The 19,373-nt window shown below is 43.4% G+C and overlaps 2 protein-coding genes across 7 annotated transcripts; one reads left to right on the forward strand and one right to left on the reverse strand.

The window, feature by feature from the left end:
• Positions 1–360: 360 nt before the first annotated feature.
• LOC100279000 (uncharacterized) lies at positions 361–8,445 on the forward strand. 6 transcript variants are annotated; one of them, XM_008674074.2, is made up of 7 exons: positions 361–704; positions 2,152–2,861; positions 2,940–3,025; positions 3,970–4,360; positions 4,447–4,517; positions 6,942–7,063; positions 7,903–8,445. In XM_008674074.2, the coding sequence occupies exons 2-7, from the start codon at positions 2,261–2,263 to the stop codon at positions 8,174–8,176; spliced, it is 1,545 nt and encodes a 514-aa protein (XP_008672296.1). In that variant the 5' UTR covers positions 361–704; positions 2,152–2,260; the 3' UTR covers positions 8,177–8,445. The 6 variants fall into 6 exon arrangements, with proteins under 6 accessions (XP_008672296.1, XP_035821897.1, XP_008672294.1 ...); XM_035966004.1 differs by having other exon boundaries at positions 442–704; positions 965–2,861; positions 6,939–7,063; XM_008674072.4 differs by having other exon boundaries at positions 442–704; positions 2,240–2,861; positions 6,939–7,063.
• A 252-nt stretch (positions 8,446–8,697) lies between these two features.
• On the reverse strand, positions 8,698–11,638 carry LOC542021 (maize 20S proteasome alpha subunit). Its single transcript, NM_001111668.2, is given in 8 exon segments — positions 8,698–9,054; positions 9,314–9,409; positions 9,543–9,625; positions 9,748–9,806; positions 9,913–10,009; positions 11,051–11,132; positions 11,286–11,380; positions 11,486–11,638. Coding segments are annotated over 8 exon segments (741 nt in total). The 5' UTR covers positions 11,562–11,638; the 3' UTR covers positions 8,698–8,901.
• Between the last annotated feature and the right edge of the window lie 7,735 nt (positions 11,639–19,373).

The following is a 19,373-nucleotide window of genomic DNA, read 5'->3' on the forward strand; positions in this document are numbered from 1 at the left end:
TATCTACAACACCGAATTAATACACTTTATGTTTGATTTAATAATAAAATTAATTTAGTGTTATAGATCTTGGTGCGTCTGTCTAAAAATTTAAAAATCAACTTATAAACTAAAAACATTCTGAGTAAAATTTGGGGGAACGTATCATGTGCTCATGGAGCTCTTGTGCTCATATGAGCACTTTAAATCTGGTGCCTTCGTTTCTCATCTAAGTGTGAATAGACATTTTCTAGTTTCTTCTATGTGTCACCCTTGTTGCGCCGCGCCGCCTATCTCTTCTGTGTGCCACTGCTGCCCTCACCCCCTGGATGAGAAATGAAGGCACTAGATTTAAAGTGCTCATATGAGCACAAGTGCTCTATGAGCACAGGATACGTTCCCAAAATTTGGAAGGAAGACGCACCCGCATTTGTGTACCACACCGTGATTACAAGGTGGAGTAGCAAAGAAAGAAGTGCCACAGAAAATCAATTGGGCGTAGGGCGAAGGCAACAGGTGAAGTGTCAACGTGTGGCTGCAATCTGCCTCCGCACTCACTCCACGCACACGCCGCCGCTATACGCGACGGCGCCGAGCGCATCGCCGCCGGCCCCTCCCTCCCTGCGCCTGTACTCAGCCCGCTGCTTCTCAGTCCACTTCATCCACAGCTCCTCTTCTCTCGGTCTAGAGATCCGTCCGGGCACGGTAGTCTCGCCTTCGTTTTGGTAAGCAATCATATCCGAGCTTGCTTGGATGCCTGGATTCCCTAGTCCAAAGGGCTTTGTTGCCAATCGAACCCTAAAATCCTTCTTCTGCTTCGTTCAGTTAGTTGTAGAGTTTTGTGTTGCTGGATGTCCTGCTAATCCAATACATCAATCCGCGGTCTGTCTAGAATCTTGTTCTTCTTGTAAACGGGCAAGATCGACATGAGTTGACCGTGTACGAGTTCTTGCTTTCTTGTTACCTAATCAAGGTGTTGGTGCAGCTTGTTTTCCAAAATTTTGGGGGTCACGTGAAGCCCGCCCCTGCTTCCGGAGGGACGTATTCCTGTTGCGTCGCACCTGAGCTTGTTTTTTATATATTTATAGTAAAGATGCTGGTTTTAAATGTTCCGTCTTCTTCAAATTTCCAATTCCCCGTGTTTTTTGCGTATGGATGGATAATGGTGCAGTAGCTGATGTCAAATACTATTAGAATAGAGCAGTAGCGAGCATATACTTCAGTTATTATTGCCCGGTGCAAGGTGGTGATTGTAGAATCCTTCTGCTTGGTCAACAAAGAACAATGATGAATTTAGTGGCACATGTTTTCTTCTACCATGAATTGTTTGCCATCAGAATATTACATTTTAAACACTTTATGTTGGAATACAGCAACCTTTTGATTGTACTAGATATCTGATGTACCAATGCTAGAATAGAAGTCATTTGCTCATAATTGGATCCCCCAAACAATAGGAGTTCTTAATCTTCTATCTTTTTTTGAAGTGTGAAATATGAATGGCACTGTGCTTGTGCTAGTTTGAAATCCAATCCAGGAGTGATTAGGGTTAGGGATGTTCAGCTCTGTACCATAGAGCTGCTTTGTGCATGTTTGGTATCTTGTGCCCATTTTCTTCTGCATAAATCCAAATCTTTAGGTTTTCTGTTTTCCCACTTTCAGCATAAAACAATTTCTATTTGACACGAGACCTTTTTCATCCGTACCTGCCCCCAATTTTTTTCTTAGTGATTTGGAATTTATGGCTTATCTTGCTGTAATTTCATTGTTTAGTCATGTTGAAGGATGTAGTATCTGTGGTAGTATGGCTGTGAGAGGCCAATGGTTTTGAATTTTCTTTGCCATTATTTTTCTAAGTTAGTTCCGCTTAAATATATCATGATCAAGGCCAGTTGCTCCTTTCTTAGAAGCGGTCTGTGCTTCTGTTAAGTTTCTATTTGCAGAAATCTAAATTTTATTTAGTCATGTTGAAGGATGTAGTATCTGCGGTAGTATGGCTGTGAGAGGCCAATGGTTTTGAATTTTCTTTGTCGTTATTTTTCCAAGTTAGTTCCACTCAAATATATCATGATCAAGGCCAGTTGCTTCATTCTTAGAAGCGGTCTGGGCTTCTGTTAAGTTTCTATTTGCAGAAATCTAAATTTTAATACCATGCCTAATAATGTCTAATAGGCACAACGAACAATTACTCTAGAAGAGTTGTACTCTTTGGTGTGCCGTACTCTCTGTAACAATCTTACCAATTACCATTCTTGAGAAGAGGTACATCTGTCCGTCAGCGATGTCCATAGAAGAGAGGAAGATAAGTATGATAAGCAAGAGCACTGCACTAAATCCAAATGCAGAGGAATTTGTTCCTTCGTCCCTTAGATCTTTCAGTGATTCCTCCAAGAAATCAGATGCAACTATGATTGTCTCAGGGTCATCTAAAGAATCTAGCACAGACAAGCCAGAATCCATTTTACGAAGTAACTCTGATGAAGAAGCACATCAGTACTGGCAGCAACAGCTCCCTGACGACATCACCCCTGATTTCAAAGTCCTGGGACAAGACGAAAGTCCTGGACCTGACAGTCTATCACTCACAGGCCTGTCGATTAATGATGGCATTGACACATCAATATTTTCTCCAAACCAGACACTGGGCGTGCAGCACCATGCTTCACCTTTTATCAGGGACAAACTGAATACACGCCCAAAAATTAACTTGTCTGGCCCAACTTATATGGACGAACGGTCCCAAGCCGCAATTTTGAGTCCAACTGCAGGTTCCATGAGTCCAAATGCTGCTCCATGGGTGAAGAATCTAAGGAATGGGGGACATTATAACACAAGCAGAAGGGATGCCACTGCCAGTCACTACAATGGAGATTCTAGCATTGGTATGGTGATGGTTTGTGATTTTTTCTTTCATGTGGGGTGTGGTCCTTTGAGCTTAAGATTTTTCCTTAAAATTTCAGGGGCTTCATTGCACAACCTCACTGATGCGTATCATGGAAGCAGGCGCAGCTTAAGCACGACTATGGATATCATGAGTCAGCTGGAGGTCTGTCCTCAGTGTCTTCATTTATCAACTATGCTTTTTGTCTAAAGTTGTTTTGTCCCATGTGGCCATGTTTCTTGTTTATCCACTATGCTGTCTATCAAATTGTTCTTTTCAAAGTTGCACCTACTGTCCTGAAACTGTCATGACGCTGACAACTTACCTATCTATGCGAAAGATCAGCTTAAAGAGATGCTACTGTGCACTTAATGTACCAATCTCACTAACCAGTTCTATCTTAGATGATTGGTTCTGAAATTCAAAATATTGCTTAAATTACGTTTTTTATTTTGGATTTCCAAGAACACTGTGCGCTGGCTTGTTTTAGTGCAGATCAATCATTCATACTGTATGTCAAATGTAGGAAATTTCTTAACCTCTAGTAGAAGGCGCTGACCCCCCACCCCCCCTTTCTTCAATGCTACCTATTCACTGTGGGGAACGACTGGTCGACTGCTGTGCAAGCCAGCCTCCTGAGTCTTTAGATCATGATCGAACCGTAGGTCATACTCCCTCCGTTTCGTTTTAGTTGTCGCTGGATAGTGCAAAATTGAACTATCCGGCGATAACTAAAAAGAAACGGAGGGAGTATTTAACACTTAAACCCTTCCACCACCAACTTGCGCAGCTTTATGAAAACCCCCTTGACAAACTACAGTTGCATCTACGGTTGGATCATGATCTAAAGGCCCAGAAGACTCGCTTGCACCTAAAGTCTGCTTGCACAACAGTCATTTCCTTCATGGTGACTCCATCCATGTACTTTTGAGCAATAATGAAACAATTCTTCCTTTGATCTTCCTTGTGCTAAGAAAATCGCATGCATCGTGCTTGCACACAATTTTATTCTAGTTTTGAGCATGTTTCATGGAAATGGCTATTGTATTTTTTACTGCATGGATTTTTCTACATACATTTTCTAAGTATTGTCGTATGCCTAATAACAGAGTAAAGTCGATGGGCGACTCAATCAGAACCTCAGGTCACTGTCGTTTGGAAATTCAAGTCCTCCATCACCAGCATCATATGCCCAAAATGGTCTTGGAAACTATAGTAATGAAGCTTTTGGTCTGCCAAACAGTCCATATAGATCTCATTCAGCTATACTCGCAGATGATATTGTTTCACCTTCAGCTGGACGTGAACATATATCCCTCGATGTTCCTAGAGGAAGGTATAAGACAACTAGTTTGCCTGTTCCTGGTCTTGGTTCAAGCAGAGGTTCTCAGGTGTTGGGTGGCCCATATAATGGAAACCATGATATGATCTCAACCAATACCCTACAAAACATGGCTGGAATTCAGACAGGAGCAGCTTGGCTTGAAACTGATGCTGCGGGTAGTGCTCGGGAATTATAATATACTTTTTATGATATGCTAGTAAATGTGTGTTTTCTTATGGTTTGGACTTGTTATTTATGACAGCAAACACATATTTGGAATCAAAGGATGAAGTTCATGATTTTGCAAGCCTGCGACATGCAGTTCTTGAACAGGTAGATGAACCACTGTGAGATAATGAGCTATTCAAACATTTCAAGCAAAAATTATTGTATGTGCTGTTTTTCGTATCACTGCTCTGTAACTGTAAGTGAATGCAATCATCTTATGTCTCTAGGAGTAGGCATCTTAAATTTTGCAGATAATCGAGCCTGGTAGTTGACCCCCATTTTTTTTAACATTAACTTTTAATTGCTTTGATATCACAAATTCTCACTGAGTTCAATTATGCTCAGCCCTTTTTCTGTTAACCCTCATTTGGATCTCATGAAATGGCTAGAATCAGTATCATATTAATTATGTAGCCTGTTTGAGTCTATTTAGAACGAAAATACAATTCTAATCAATTATAGTGAAACCCACCTAGAACAGTATAAGATTCTTATATACTGGAAAATAGAAAGGATGATTCCAAGTCAGCTATTATGGCACTTTCCCTCATTCCCATGTGATCCTGCCTGCTGCTGTTAGGAAATCATGACACCATCACTAAGGTGGACATAACACTGTTGAGCTAGTCTGCAGTCTGCACCAGGATGCTGGAAAGAGATCCCATTTCCGGAGAACCAAACGGACATTATAGAAAATGGTTCTACTGCTGAAAACAGAGATATTGGTTGCGACATAATAACATCATGAATTACAGGAAAACTGAAGTTGACTAATGGTTTGTGGTAAATAGAACACATCAACTGTCAGTGTTGCTCACCTTTTTTAATTACAATTGTGATCACCCTCGATTATATGTTAGACAATATAAAACATACTTGGCATTGTGATCTGTAGCTACAATTTTTGGCTGATTTAGTATGCTCACATGTATATCTGATTTTTTAGAGAGAATCCCTTATTTGCCATCGAACGATGACTTGTGCCTTATTTGTCGATGAAAAGATTTTTGTTCCTTTATCTGCCATCCACTCTAACTTTAGAAAACTCGGCCGGTGGGGGAAAGACTGTCCCTACGGTATTTCACTAAGAAGAGCTCAACCAGGCCGAGAAAAGCCACAAAAGCTAGCTTCCTCATACATGGGGATGCCGCCCCCTATGGTTTGGGCCTCGACCCATGCTTTGAGGCTAACCTACATGACCAACCACTTACATGAGGGCCTGCCTACCATAGGTCGGTTCACCCATACCGACCAAAGGAACTAGCGAATGACTTTTTTCAACCTCAGCCTGAAATTCGCTCCGACGGGGAGTCGAACACAGGACCTGAGTAGTGGTACTCAGACCATCTAACCAACTCAGATAGAGGCCCATTCGCATTCACTCAACTTTCATTCCTTATCCATCACTTCCATCAATTTCTCAGTTAGTTGCTATTAAATGGTACTAGAATAGACATTTTTACCACTTCCTGTGTACATCATGTAGTAAAATTTATCCTGGTTTCCTTCCTTACCACAGATAATGTAAATATATGAATGTTTTAGACTTTGTATGGCACCATGTACAGAAGCTAACATGTGGTCTCTCAGATGATTTTTAATAAAGTGTGTACATCCGTACGCTCAAAATAGCTTCATAATATAAGGTGTCAAAACAATTGTAAGTAAATCACATTTGTTCTGTGCAGTAAAAAAATGACTGTTTTTCATGCTTTAACAACTCAGTCTAAATAATTGTTCATCTCCAACATGTTCTATTCTCAACCAAGAAAGTATTTCCGATCAAGCTATTATTGTAAAAAAAAACTCACTGGACCCATGCTGGGGGTCTCACCTGTGTGGGTGGCTTGGAGGGGGTCCTCGGTGTGGACCAGACACAGTATGCATACATCGCCAGCTTTGAGGCATCTGTCGGCACTGGCTGTGGGCAGGGTCGGCCTGGACTAGATCTGCAACATCCTGAGGGTGAGCTCCATCACTTGGGGAGGGGCGCGGATGTTGACTGGCCTGGGGACAAGCAGCGCGACCAGCGCAGACAGGCTGGGGATGGGCGGGCATGATCAGCCCAGACAGGCTGGGGACAGGGCAAACGGGCGGTGTGGGGTTATGACGGCAACGAGCAGTGTGGGGTCTTGTGAACAGGGAGTCACATGGGGGCATTTTGGTCAAATGTACAAATGCTCTAATTTTTAGGGCTCACATGGGGATGCATTTTGGCGTACACTGACAGAAAGCAAAGGAAGTGGCAAATAAGGAATATAAGTTAAACTGGATGATGGATAAGGAACCAAAAAGAAATCAGTGGCAAATAGAGCACTGAGTTATGTACATATGGCGGATAAGATATTCTCTTTTTATGGTGATGGAAGAATAGTTCTCAGATACCACCTAGCGTAGCATATTAATTCCAGTGGTTTTGATGATATTTTATCAGAATCTATAGCATGCTTACAAAAAGATGCCTTCAATTATGAGCATTGTTTATTCAATCATTTAGAACTGTTTTCTATATGCCGAAAAATCTAGCAGGATAGACAGGCTTTTCTGATGGGAAACAACCCTTTAGCAAAGGATCTAACATTGAAGGAGCTATACAGTATACAAAGCAGGTTGGCTCAGGAGAAAGCTAGAGAAACAACATACCGACAAAGGTCAGATATAAATTTTTCTTGATGCCATGTATGTTGTAAATATATGGCATGGCTTCCAACTAGGTGCTATTTCTGCTTGGAACACTTAACTATGGCTTTATATTGCTTTTCTGTGGTGTCCAAATACTGAATTTGGGCTTGGTGGCAGCATGTAACTCAGTCCCAGTAGCCAGTGATCGATAGTTTGATACACAAATTTTGTAGTGTAAATGGTATTTATTTGGTTGCGAACCATTTTTCTGTTTTCATTATTCAATTCTAATGATAATACACAATAGGATAACGGTGGTTGTCATATACAGTTTTCTTATTCAGTATAAACTTGCGAGAATGTGTGGATGATATTGCAGCTTTAATGTTATTGTTAGGATGTTGTTAGCACACTGGCCAAGTTAGTCATACCTATTAAATAGTGGCTTCCTTGTAGACCAAAGTGACAGCAGTTGCCTTGAAGGTCCAACCAATGTAACTGCTACTTCCCATGATCACAAATATAAGTTCATTAGGACATGGATATGACAAAAATCAATAAAAATGCATTTATCTTGAGATAAGAGTTATATGGTATATATGTTTGTTCATAATGAATCTCATAATGCTAATACACATATCAAGTTTTTTTTTGACTGGGAACAAAACTACGTAGTCCATTTTCCGCAGACTCCATAGCACAGCTCCTATTTCAAACTTTACTATGTAATTTTAAACTCTATTCTGTAAACAGTGCAGTATACAGTGCAAAACAGTGTTTTGCACGGCTATATGCACGATAGCACGGCCTTAAATTTGTGATGGGAGGAAGGCTGCATGAAAGCTAATATATTGTCTGTTCTCAACAGATTCCAAATACCAGAGCTTCAAGGCCTCATCCAGGAGCAGAATCCCCCAATCGATCTCTGTGGTCTTCACATCAGCGAGGCCATGCACGTCCTGAACTACGAGCTCAACAACCGAAGAAAGATCGTGAGATCCACTGGTCGCCGACTCCAGGCTATGATCATATCAAGCGCCCGCACCCCAGCACGGCTGACTGCTGCCGTCGAGCAGTACCTCATGGAACACGGCCTTCAGTACACGCAGGCACAACCAGGCCTCTTCCGCGTCCTGCTCTAGTGATGGAGCCGGCCTAGCTGTTGTCACAACTGGATCAGACGAGAAAGAAGAAAAAAAAAGTTGTACTTTTGTATATGGCAGAGATGGCTAGCAGGATAGAAGCGTTAAGATAGCTCATGCATTCACATATCAGGCTTTAGCAAATGTATACATCTTAAAATTTGCGGAGTTAGGTCTTTGGTGCTGGTGGATGCATAAGGTGATAGCATCTTCAAAATCATGTTCTCGTTCACAATCTTTGGTGCTGGTGGATGCATAGTTCTTTTGTTGCTGGTGCGTTCAAATTGTGCGTAATGCGTGGTGGATGCACAAGTTCTTCACAACCTTTGCTGCCAGTAGGTGCGTGGTGGATGCACAAGTTCTTCACAACCTTTGCTGCCAGTAGGTTCAAATTGTTCGTAATGTTTGATCCCAATCTCAAATTCCTAAATGTATGAAGATGGGAACTTAAATCTTATGGACTCAGAACAAACACTGATATAAACGGTTAAAATATTGGCCACATGCAAATATAGTTAGCATTTTAGCAACCCAAAACCAAACCGTGCCAATTTCAATCAACCACAGAACGATATGAAACGAGTACATCGAGAGGGGGCTTGTTTTCGGTCTTAAACGTGAAATGGTACACTCAGTTCCTTTGATGACTATGAAACTTAATGACTGCCGAAGCACAATGGCACGGCGCAGTGTGTGCAGCGCTGAAATGTGCAGCATATGACATCTCAGTCACGTTCACTAATTGCCGTCAGGTGCTGATCGATCTCCTCTGTCGTGAGAGCTCTGAAAACGCGGTCATCTTTTCTCACAACACCAACTTCGATCTCAGTGGCCTTGAAATCTTCCTGGAGAACTGATTGCAACGCAGATATTGCAATCTTGAAAACATTGGGCAGAAGTTAGTAAGTAATACCACGACTTCTATGTGTTTTTGCGAATAGAGAAGTGAATGTAGCTGCAGAAACTATGGCACAGTTACATTACTTAGCTGCATTAACAGCTTAATATGCAACAAAGCCAATGAACAACTAACCATATTGACAACATATTTTTCGCTTACTAGCCTGGTGCAGCGGTGTAACATTGTAAACAAGTCGAGCCTTGTGCCTGGTTGAAGCAAAAGACATGCACCATTACCTGCACAGTTTCGTCATAGGTGAATTTCGGGTCATCCTTCATTTTCTTCTCCAGAAAATTTATTGCTTCCTGCTCCTTGAGCCCGGCACTAGTTGCCTGAAAAAATATCCATAAATTATTTAATTCTCAACAAATAGGATTATTCAGCAGAGACAAAGAAACTAGAGATTCAGCAGAAATTCATCAAGGGTAGAGGTGGCATGTGGAGCAGAACAAAATAGGCATATACCTTATGTCCAAAGAAGTGACCAGCAGGGTCGCACTTGAATAGTTGGGCATTTTTCTCTTCATCGTAGCCCAAGACCATAGCAACTGAAGAATGATACCGAAGAAGAACATGGTGGCAATAAGCCATAGGCTAACTCAACACTACATCACAGTAAAATGACAGAAGCTTAATGGAATGCCAAACTTTATTGTGTGATGATACTAACCTACTCCAAGGGGTCTCATGTATGCATGCTGCGTGTAAACTTGAGCTTTGTCAGCAATCCTGAAACATAAATCAGGTAAGTAATGTATATAGCTTGGTACTGCTTAGTTATATGCACAAAGCACCATTAACAAATTGGGAGCCTGAACAAGAAAAGGCTGAATACCATTTTGCTAACACATCAACTGGCATCTCGTAGCCCCATTTGAAACGAAACTCAGCTGCTTCGTTCCTTGCTTGGGAAACCAATGACCTAGCATCAGCTGTGAATACAATAACAACATAACTGTTACTGATAATGATCAAGGTGTATTATTGTGTAACTAAGGGTCTATTTGGCACAGCTTCACCAACAGTTTCATGAGATGTTGTGAGCTGTTTTTTTGCCAAGCAGGTCTTTTGGAAACAGCTTCACCCATGAAGCTCCTTAAACTGTGCCCTCACATGGGAATAAGGTGGGATTAGCTGAAAATATTAACGTTTCACAGCTTCCCCTCACACTTGTCGGCTCTCTGGGATTCTGTGAGATCATGTTCTAAAAATACATGCAAAGCTGTTTTGCCAAACGGGTCTCCGAAACAGCTTTAGCTTCACCGAGAAAGCTGTGCTCGTGAAGCCCTCCCTACCCCCCCCCCCACCCAAAAAAAAAGCACTAGTGAAGCTTTGCTGTGCCAAACGGGACCTAAATAGTGCAATATGTGAAAACAGCAAGGTGGTAACCAGCGCCCAATGTGAATTAATCGGCACCCTAAATGGAAATACACAGTAACAGGTCAATTGAGATTTAGAAGGACACTATTTTTTGTCATATTCCTATAGGAAGAATAAACAACTGTGGCACAACATCCGTTCTTTCCTCAATTAGCCCATGACTGAATATTACGAAACCACATCAAACTCTTGTCCAAAATCTCAAACTATCAGTTTGAAACTGAAAAGCCTTGAACTCCTTTGTTAAAGGTTCACCTGTATGATGATTCATAATGAATGAAGCTCCAAATAGTTGAGATTTTGACAATCAGTTACCAGAGATTCAACTTAATTCAATCAATCGAACAAACATCAACGATAGGCAAAACTCCACTATAAATCACAACTATGTTTTCCTAGTCCTATATTTAGTTCCATCAATACCACTAGTAAAATTTCACTGATCTATCGCAAAATTGATACCGAGAACCCACAATCAAACTGGAGGAGGAGGGGGCAACTTTCCATAGCCTACGGCATCTAAAACAAGCTCTCCATACCATAATATCACTACTGACTGAACAATGATGTGCACCAAAGCAAAATAACACTACCTGTAAGGCCAGTGGCAAGCAATCCGACGTACTTGGTGATCGGGAACAGGTGTGTCACGCTCGTCTGATCCAGCAACTTATCCTGCACGCACAACACGTTAAGGTCAGGCCACACAAAACAGCCATCCAACAAGTAACACATAGAAAGCTACAATCTTTTTCAGTGCAGCATCCCCGCATCGGGGTCAGTCGCGCCGCCCCGATCGATGGAGGCGAGCGTCTCCAAGCAACTCACCGGGACTTTCTTCTGCGTAACAACGCAGACGGAGTCCGCGCCGCGGACGCCGATCGACGTGACACCCGCCGACTTCACCGCCTTGAACGCGTACTCTGCGCACACGGAACGGCACAGGTCAGATGGAGTACAAATCCCCCCTCCAGATCTAAGGAGCGGCGAGGAGGAAAGAAAGGGCTAGGGTTTTGGGGGGTACTCACCGACTTGGTACAGGCGTCCCTCCGGGGAGAAGATGGTGATGTGGCGGTCATAGCCCGCGCCTGTGCCACGGCTCATCTCGCCGGCCGCCGGAAGATCACCTCGGAGCTGGGCGCGGTGTGTGTTCGTGTGCTGTGCGTGTTTGGGGAACCTCGGCTCGGGCACACGACTGACTATACACGCCGCCGCGACTCCTCTTCTTATTCCGCAAGAAGAGTCGTTCAGGTCCGACCCAGTGTTGACACCGTGGCTCCTATCCCAGGAGCCCAGTTGGGTAGGAATTGGGCCGCAACGGATGGAGCACCAGCGAGCCCAGTGATTTTTAAAAAGGTCAATTTACCCACCTCAACTCCTCAACTATTGAAACCCTTAAAAATGAAAAGTAACTTTTATACCTGTTAAAACCAATTCTTTTTGTACGTCGAGTAATTTGTGAAAAAGTGAAACAAATTTTTTACCTCCCTAAAATTTTAAAACCAGTGTTTTTATACGTCGAATATTTTTTTATGATGGTTTTATTGCTATACGCCATATTAAAGGAGTAACTCGGACTAAGTTCAAAATTCAGTTTTTCAAAATTATCCAAAAAAACATAAAAATATTTTCCCAAAAAATATCAAAATATTTTTACATAAAAATAATGTAATTATAAATCCTAAATTTGGATTGAACATAGAAAATCCATATAATTTTTTATCCGAGAAAATTATGAGGCTAGTTTTAAAATCGTACTTTATATTATGGTGCCTAGATTAAAATTATTATAATCTTACAGACTCATTTTGGTGTTTATTTGCTAGTAGAAGCTTTCATTGTCTATTATAATTAGTCAACGTTGATCATTTTAAATGTGTTTGGTTTCGAAACGACGTGTGTCGGGTCGGAGCCGACCTATTTTTCTGGGTTGGGTTGGACTCGTTCCTTGTTTGATTTTAGTAACATGTTGAACCTAGTTTATTGTTTGATTACAGGGTTAAAGTGGGTAAAGTGGGTTAGAGCTGCACAATCTCTTGTTTGTTTCGTAATGAAGGATGAACTGAATATAGTCACCTTCATGGTCATATTACCACACCCAGTATGATATTTTCAATTCAATAAGATGACATCATTCAAAATAAATGAAACTGACACTATTTTAATATTTGAGGAATCCATAAGCATAAAATATAAATAAATTAAATCTATTATTGACTAGTCGTAAATTTTTAGTGACCAGGTCTCACTGTTACATTTTAGTCTTAATTAAAGGAACATCCCAACAACATCGAGATGCATTTCAGTGAATTTGTAACATTTGTGATAGTCGCCTAGAGGGGGGTGAATAGGGCGAAACTGAAATTTACAAATATAAACACAACTACAAGTCGGGTTAGCGTTAGAAATAAAAACGAGTCCGCGAGAGAGGGTGCAAAACAAATCGCAAGCAAATAAAGAGTGTGACACGCGGATTTGTTTTACCGAGGTTCGGTTCTCGCAAACCTACTCCCCGTTGAGGAGACCACAAAGGCCGGGTCTCTTTCAACCCTTCCCTCTCTCAAACGGTCCCTCGGACCGAGTGAGCTTCTCTTCTCAAATCACTTGGGAATCAAACTTCCCGCAAGGACCACCACACAATTGGTGTCTCTTGCCTCAATTACAAGTGAGTGTTTGATCACAAGAAAGAATGCGAAAGAAAAGAAGCGATCCAAGCGCAAGAGCTCAAATGAACACCACAAATCACTCTCTCTAGTCACTAAGGCTTTGTGTGGAGTTGGGAGAGGATTTGATCTCTTTTGGTGTGCTTTGCAATGAATGCTAGCTCTTGTATAGTGGTTGTAAGCTGGAAAACTTGGATGCAATGAATGGTGGGGTGGTTGGGGTATTTATAGCCCCAACCACCAAACATGACCGTTGGTGGAGGCTATCTGTCGTATGGTGCACCGGACAGTCCGGTGCGCACCGGACATGTCCGGTGCGCCAGCCACGTCACCAAAGCCGTTGCAATTCGACCGTTGGAGTTCTGACTTCTGGGCCCGCCTTGATGTCCGGTGGCGCACCGGACATGTACTGTAGAGTGTCCGGTGCGCCAGTATGGGCGTGCCTGATGCCTGCGCGCTCTGGCGCGCATTAATTGCTGTTGCAGGCGACCGTTGGCGCGGAGTAGCCGTTGCCCCGCAGTTGCACCGGACAGTCCGGTGTACACCGGACATGTCCGGTGAATTATAGCGGAGCAGCCGCTGAGATTTCCCGAGGCTGCCAAGTTACAGAGCCGCGTCCTCTTGGAGCACCGGACACTATCCGGTGTACACCGGACACTGTCCGGTGTACACCGGACAGTCCGGTGAATTATAACGCGTCGGCTCCAGGAAAATCCCGAGGCTGAAGAGTTCTGGGTGAAGTCCCCCGGTGCACCGGACAGTCCGGTGCGCCAGACCAGGGAGCCTTTCGGGATGCATTTAGCTCTCTATTTTGAACCCAACTATGGTCCTTTTAATTGGCTTGTTGTGAATGAAAGGGAATTAGGCTTACACCTAGTTCCTAAATAATTTTGGTGGTTGAATTGCCCAACACAACTAATTGGACTAACTAGTTTGCTCTAGTGTATAAGTTATACAGGTGTAAAAGGTTCACACTTAGCCAATAAAAAGATCAAATATTGGATTCAACAAAGGAGCAAAGGGACAACCGAAGGCACCTCTGGACTGGGGCACCGGACTGTCCGGTGTACACCGGACAGTGTCCGGTGCACCAGAGGACTCCAACTTAAACTTGCCACCTTCGGGAATTTCTAGAGGCACTCCGCTATAATTCACCGGACTGTCCGGTGCTCCAAGGAAGAGCGGCCTCCGGAACTCGCCTGCCTCGGGAAAACGCAGCGGCTGCTCCGCTATAATTCACCGGACATGTCCGGTGTTCACCGGACTGTCCGGTGAACCAGCAGAGCAACAACTACTTCGCGCCAACGGTCACCTACAGGCGCATTCAATGCGCGCCAGAAGCGCGCAGAAGTCAGGCACGCCCATACTGGCGCACCGGACATTGAACAGTACATGTCCGGTGTGCACCGGACATCCAGGCGGGCCTAGAAGACAGAAGCTCCAACGGTCGGAATCCATCGGCTTTGGTGACGTGGCTGGCGCACCGGACATGTCCGGTGTGCACCGGACTGTCCGGTGCACCATACGACAGACAGCCTCCACCAACGGTCATGTTTGGTGGTTGGGGCTATAAATACCCCAACCACCCCACCATTCATTGCATCCAAGTTTTCCAGCTTCCAACCACTATACAAGAGCTAGCATTCATTGCAAAGCACACCAAAGAGATCAAATCCTCTCCCAACTCCACACAAAGCTTTAGTGACTAGAGAGAGTGATTTGTAGTGTTCATTTGAGCTCTTGCGCTTGGATCGCCTTCTTCTTTCTTGATTCTTTCTTGTGATCAAACACTCACTTGTAATTGAGGCAAGAGACACCAATTGTGTGGTGGTCCTTGCAGGAAGTTTGATTCCCAAGTGATTTGAGAAGAGAAGCTCACTCGGTCCAAGGGACCGTTTGAGAGAGGGAAGGGTTGAAAGAGACCCGGCCTTTGTGGCCTCCTCAACGGGGAGTAGGTTGCGAGAACCGAACCTCGGTAAAACAAATCTGCGTGTCACACTCTTTATTTGCTTGCGATTTGTTTTGCACCCTCTCTCACAGACTCGTTTTTATTTCTAACACTAACCCGGCTTGTAGTTGTGTTTATATTTGTAAATTTCAGTTTCGCCCTATTCACCCCCCCCTCTAGGCGACTATCAATTGGTATCGGAGCCCGGTGCTTCATTAGAGCCTAACCGCTCGAAGTGATGTCGGGAGATCACACCAAGAGGGAGATGGAGACCGGCGACAAGCCCACTACGAGCCACGGGAGCACTTCATCGGAAGAGTCCCGCACCAAGAGGAAGGAGAAGAAGAAGGACTCCTCCAAACGGAAGGAGAAAAGATCTTCTTCTTCTCACCACAAAGAGAAGAAGGAAAAATCCTCCTCCCACAAGCCACATCGAAGTGGGGACAAGCACAAGAGGATGAGGAAAGTGGTCTACTACGAGACCGACACTTCATCAACATCGACCTCCGACTCCGATGCGCCGTCCGTAACTTCTAAACGCCAAGAGCGCAAGAAGTTTAGTAAGATCCCCTTACACTATCCTCGTACATCTAGACATACTCCATTACTTTCCATTCCATTAGGCAAACCGCCAACCTTTGATGGCGAAGATTATGCTAGGTGGAGTGATTTAATGAAATTTCATCTAACCTCACTCCACAAAAGTATATGGAATGTTGTTGAGTTTGGAGTACAGGTACCATCCATAGGGGATGAAGACTATGATACGGACGAAGTGGCCCAAATCAAGCACTTCAACTCCCAAGCCACAACCATTCTCCTCGCCTCTCTAAGTAGAGAGGAATATAACAAGGTGCAAGGATTGAAGAATGCAAAGGAGATTTGGGACCTACTCAAGACCGCGCACGAGGGTGATGAACTCACCAAGATCACCAAGCGAGAAACGATCGAGGGGGAGCTCGGTCGTTTTCGTCTTCGCCAAGGGGAGGAGCCACAAGATATGTACAACCGGCTCAAAACCTTGGTGAACCAAGTGTGCAACCTCGGGAGCAAGAAATGGGACGACCACGAAGTGGTTAAGGTTATTCTAAGATCTCTCATTTTCCTTAACCCCACTCAAGTTCAATTAATTCGTGGTAATCCTAGATACACACTAATGACTCCCGAGGAAGTTATCGGGAATTTTGTGAGCTTTGAATGTATGATCAAGGGCTCAAAGAAGATCAACGAGCTTGATGATCCCTCCACATCCGATGCACAACCGGTGGCATTTAAGGCGACGGAGGAGAAGAAGGAATAGTCTACACCGAGTAGACAACCAATTGACGCCTCCAAGCTCGACAATGAGGAGATGGCCTTAATCATCAAAAGCTTTCGCCAAATCCTCAAGCAACGGAAGGGGAAGGACTACAAATCCCGTTCCAAGAAGGTTTGCTACAAGTGTGGTAAGCCCGGTCACTTTATTGCTAAATGTCCATTATCAAGTGACAGTGACAGGGACAACGACAAGAAGGGAAAAAAGAGAGAAAAGAAGAGGTACTACAAGAAGAAGGGCGGCGATGCCCATGTTTGCCGGGAGTGGGACTCGGACAAGAGCTCCACCGACTCCTCCTCCGACGAGGACGTCGCCAACATCGCCGTCACCAAGGGACTCCTCTTCCCCAACGTCGGCCACAAGTGCCTCATGGCAAAGGACAGCAAAAAGAAGAAGGTTAAATCTAAATCCTCCACTAGATATGAGTCCTCTAGTGATGATAATGCTAGTGATGAGGAAGATAATTTGCGTACCCTTTTTGCCAACCTTAACATGGAACAAAAGGAAAAATTAAATGAATTAATTAGTGCTATTCATGAAAAGGATGAACTTTTGGATTCTCAAGAGGACTTCCTAATTAAGGAAAATAAGAAACATGCTAAGGTTAAAAATGCTTATGCTCTAGAAATTGAGAAATGTGAAAAATTATCTAGTGAGATAAGCACTTGCCATGAGACAATAGACAACCTTAGAAATGAAAATGCTAATTTGTTAGCTAAGGTTGATTCTCATGTTTGTATTGTTTCAACTTCCAATCCTAGAGATGATAATGTTGATTTGCTTGCTAGGATTGAAGAATTGAACATTTCTCTTGCTAGCCTTAGAAATGAAAATGCTAATTTGTTAGCTAAGGTTGATTCTCATGTTTGTATTGTTTCAACTTCCAACCCTAGAGATGATAATGTTGATTTGCTTGCTAGGATTGAAGAATTGAACATTTCTCTTGCTAGCCTTAGAAATGAAAATGAAAAATTGCTTGCTAAGGCTAAAGATCTTGATGTTTGCAATGCTACAATTTCCAACCTTAGAACTAAGAATGATATGTTACATGTTAAGGTTGTTGAATTAAAATCTTGCAAACCATCTCCATCTATAGTTGAGCATCTATCTATTTGTACTAGATGTAGAGATGTTGATATTAATGCTATTCATGATCACATGTCTTTAATTAAACAACAAAATGATAATATAGCAAAATTAGATGCTAAAATTGCCGAGCATAACTTAGAGAATGAAAAATTTAAATTTGCTAGAAGTATGCTCTATAGTGGTAGACGCCCTGGCATCAAGGATGACATTGGCTTCCAAAGGGGAGACAATGTCAAACCTAATGCCCCTCCTAAAAGATTGTCTAATTTTGTTAAGGGCAAGGCTCCCATGCCTCAGGATAACGAGGGTTATATTTTATACCCTGCCGGTTATCCCGAGAGCAAAATTAGGAGAATTCATTCTAGGAAGTCTCACTCTGGCCCTAATCATGCTTTTATGTATAAGGGTGAGACATCTAGTTCTAGGCAACCAACCCGTGCTAAGTTGCCTAAGAAGAGAACTCCTAATGCATCAAATGATCATGACATTTCATTCAAAACTTTTGATGCATCTTATGTTTTGACTAGCAAATCCGGCAAGATAGTTGCCAAGTTTGTTGGGGGCAAACACAAGGGTTCCAAGACTTGTGTTTGGGTACCCAAAGTTCTTGTTTATAATGCCAAAGGTCCCAAAACCGTTTGGGTACCTAAAGTCAAGAACTAAACTTGTTTTGTAGGTTTATGCATCCGGGGGCTCAAGTTGGATCATCGATAGCGGGTGCACAAACCATATGACAGGGGAGAAGAAGATGTTCTCCTCCTACGAGAAAAATCAAGATCCCCAACGAGCTATCACATTCGGGGATGGAAATCAAGGTTTGGTCAAAGGTCTTGGTAAAATAGCTATATCTCCTGACCATTCTATTTCCAATGTTTTTCTTGTTGATTCATTAGATTACAATTTGCTTTCCGTATCACAATTATGCAAAATGGGCTACAACTGTCTCTTTACTGATATAGGTGTCACTGTCTTTAGAAGAAGTGAGAACACGCCGGGCGAAGTCGGAGGGGTACTAGCTCGGATAGCTGATGGACTTCCTCGGACTCCCGACGCCGAGGGATACCGACGCCTGTTCACCCAGGCAGCCAACCATCTTCTACCGCTTGCTCACCCGCCGAACGATCTACGACACGCCATCAACAGTCGCCGAGACGCGCGAAGCTCCATCAATGCTTCGCGCGAACGGCGGCATGAGAACGAGATTCGCCGTCGGGAGGAGTACGACCAGGATCATGGCATCTCGACTCAGAGCCAGGCCACCAGAACTGAGTCGGCAACGGCCTCAACTGGCGGTACCACCCAAGGACGGTCGAGGAACCACCATCACAACTCCTCTCCCCGGGACAGACATCGTCCCCGACGACAGGAGGACACGTGCGGAGTGTCCGCTCTTACTCCGCGCCTAACATTTAAGGGAGTGTTAGAGGGTTAGCTATACTTGGTAGATTTTGATAAAGCTGAACTCGACACTTGCTTAATTGCTAAGACTAACATGGGCTGGCTCTGGCATCGCCGACTAGCACATGTTGGGATGAAGAATCTTCACAAGCTTCTAAAGGGAGAACACATTTTAGGACTAACAAATGTTCATTTTGAGAAAGACAGGGTTTGTAGCGCATGCCAAGCAGGAAAACAAGTTGGTGCTCATCATCCACACAAGAACACCATGACGACTGACAGACCGCTTGAGCTCCTCCACATGGATCTATTCGGCCCGATTGCTTACATAAGCATCGGAGGGAGTAAGTACTGTCTAGTGATTGTGGATGATTATTCTCGCTTCACTTAGGTGTTCTTTTTGCAGGAAAAATCTCAAACCCAAGAAACCTTAAAGGGATTCTTGAGACGAGCTCAAAACGAGTTCGGATTAAGAATCAAGAAAATTAGAAGCGACAACGGGA

This window comes from Zea mays, chromosome 1 (genome assembly GCF_902167145.1).
Source record: "Zea mays cultivar B73 chromosome 1, Zm-B73-REFERENCE-NAM-5.0, whole genome shotgun sequence".
In the NCBI taxonomy this organism is placed as follows: domain Eukaryota; kingdom Viridiplantae; phylum Streptophyta; class Magnoliopsida; order Poales; family Poaceae; genus Zea; species Zea mays.

Coding starts and splice junctions, on each gene's coding strand:
- LOC100279000 (XM_035966004.1), top strand. CDS start 2,261: ATGTCCATAGAAGAGAGGAAGATAAGTATGATAAGCAAGAGCACTGCA. Junction 4,361..4,446: donor GCTTGAAACTGATGCTGCGG/GTAGTGCTCGGG, acceptor TATTTATGACAG/CAAACACATATTTGGAATCA. Junction 7,064..7,902: donor GAAACAACATACCGACAAAG/GTCAGATATAAA, acceptor TGTTCTCAACAG/ATTCCAAATACCAGAGCTTC.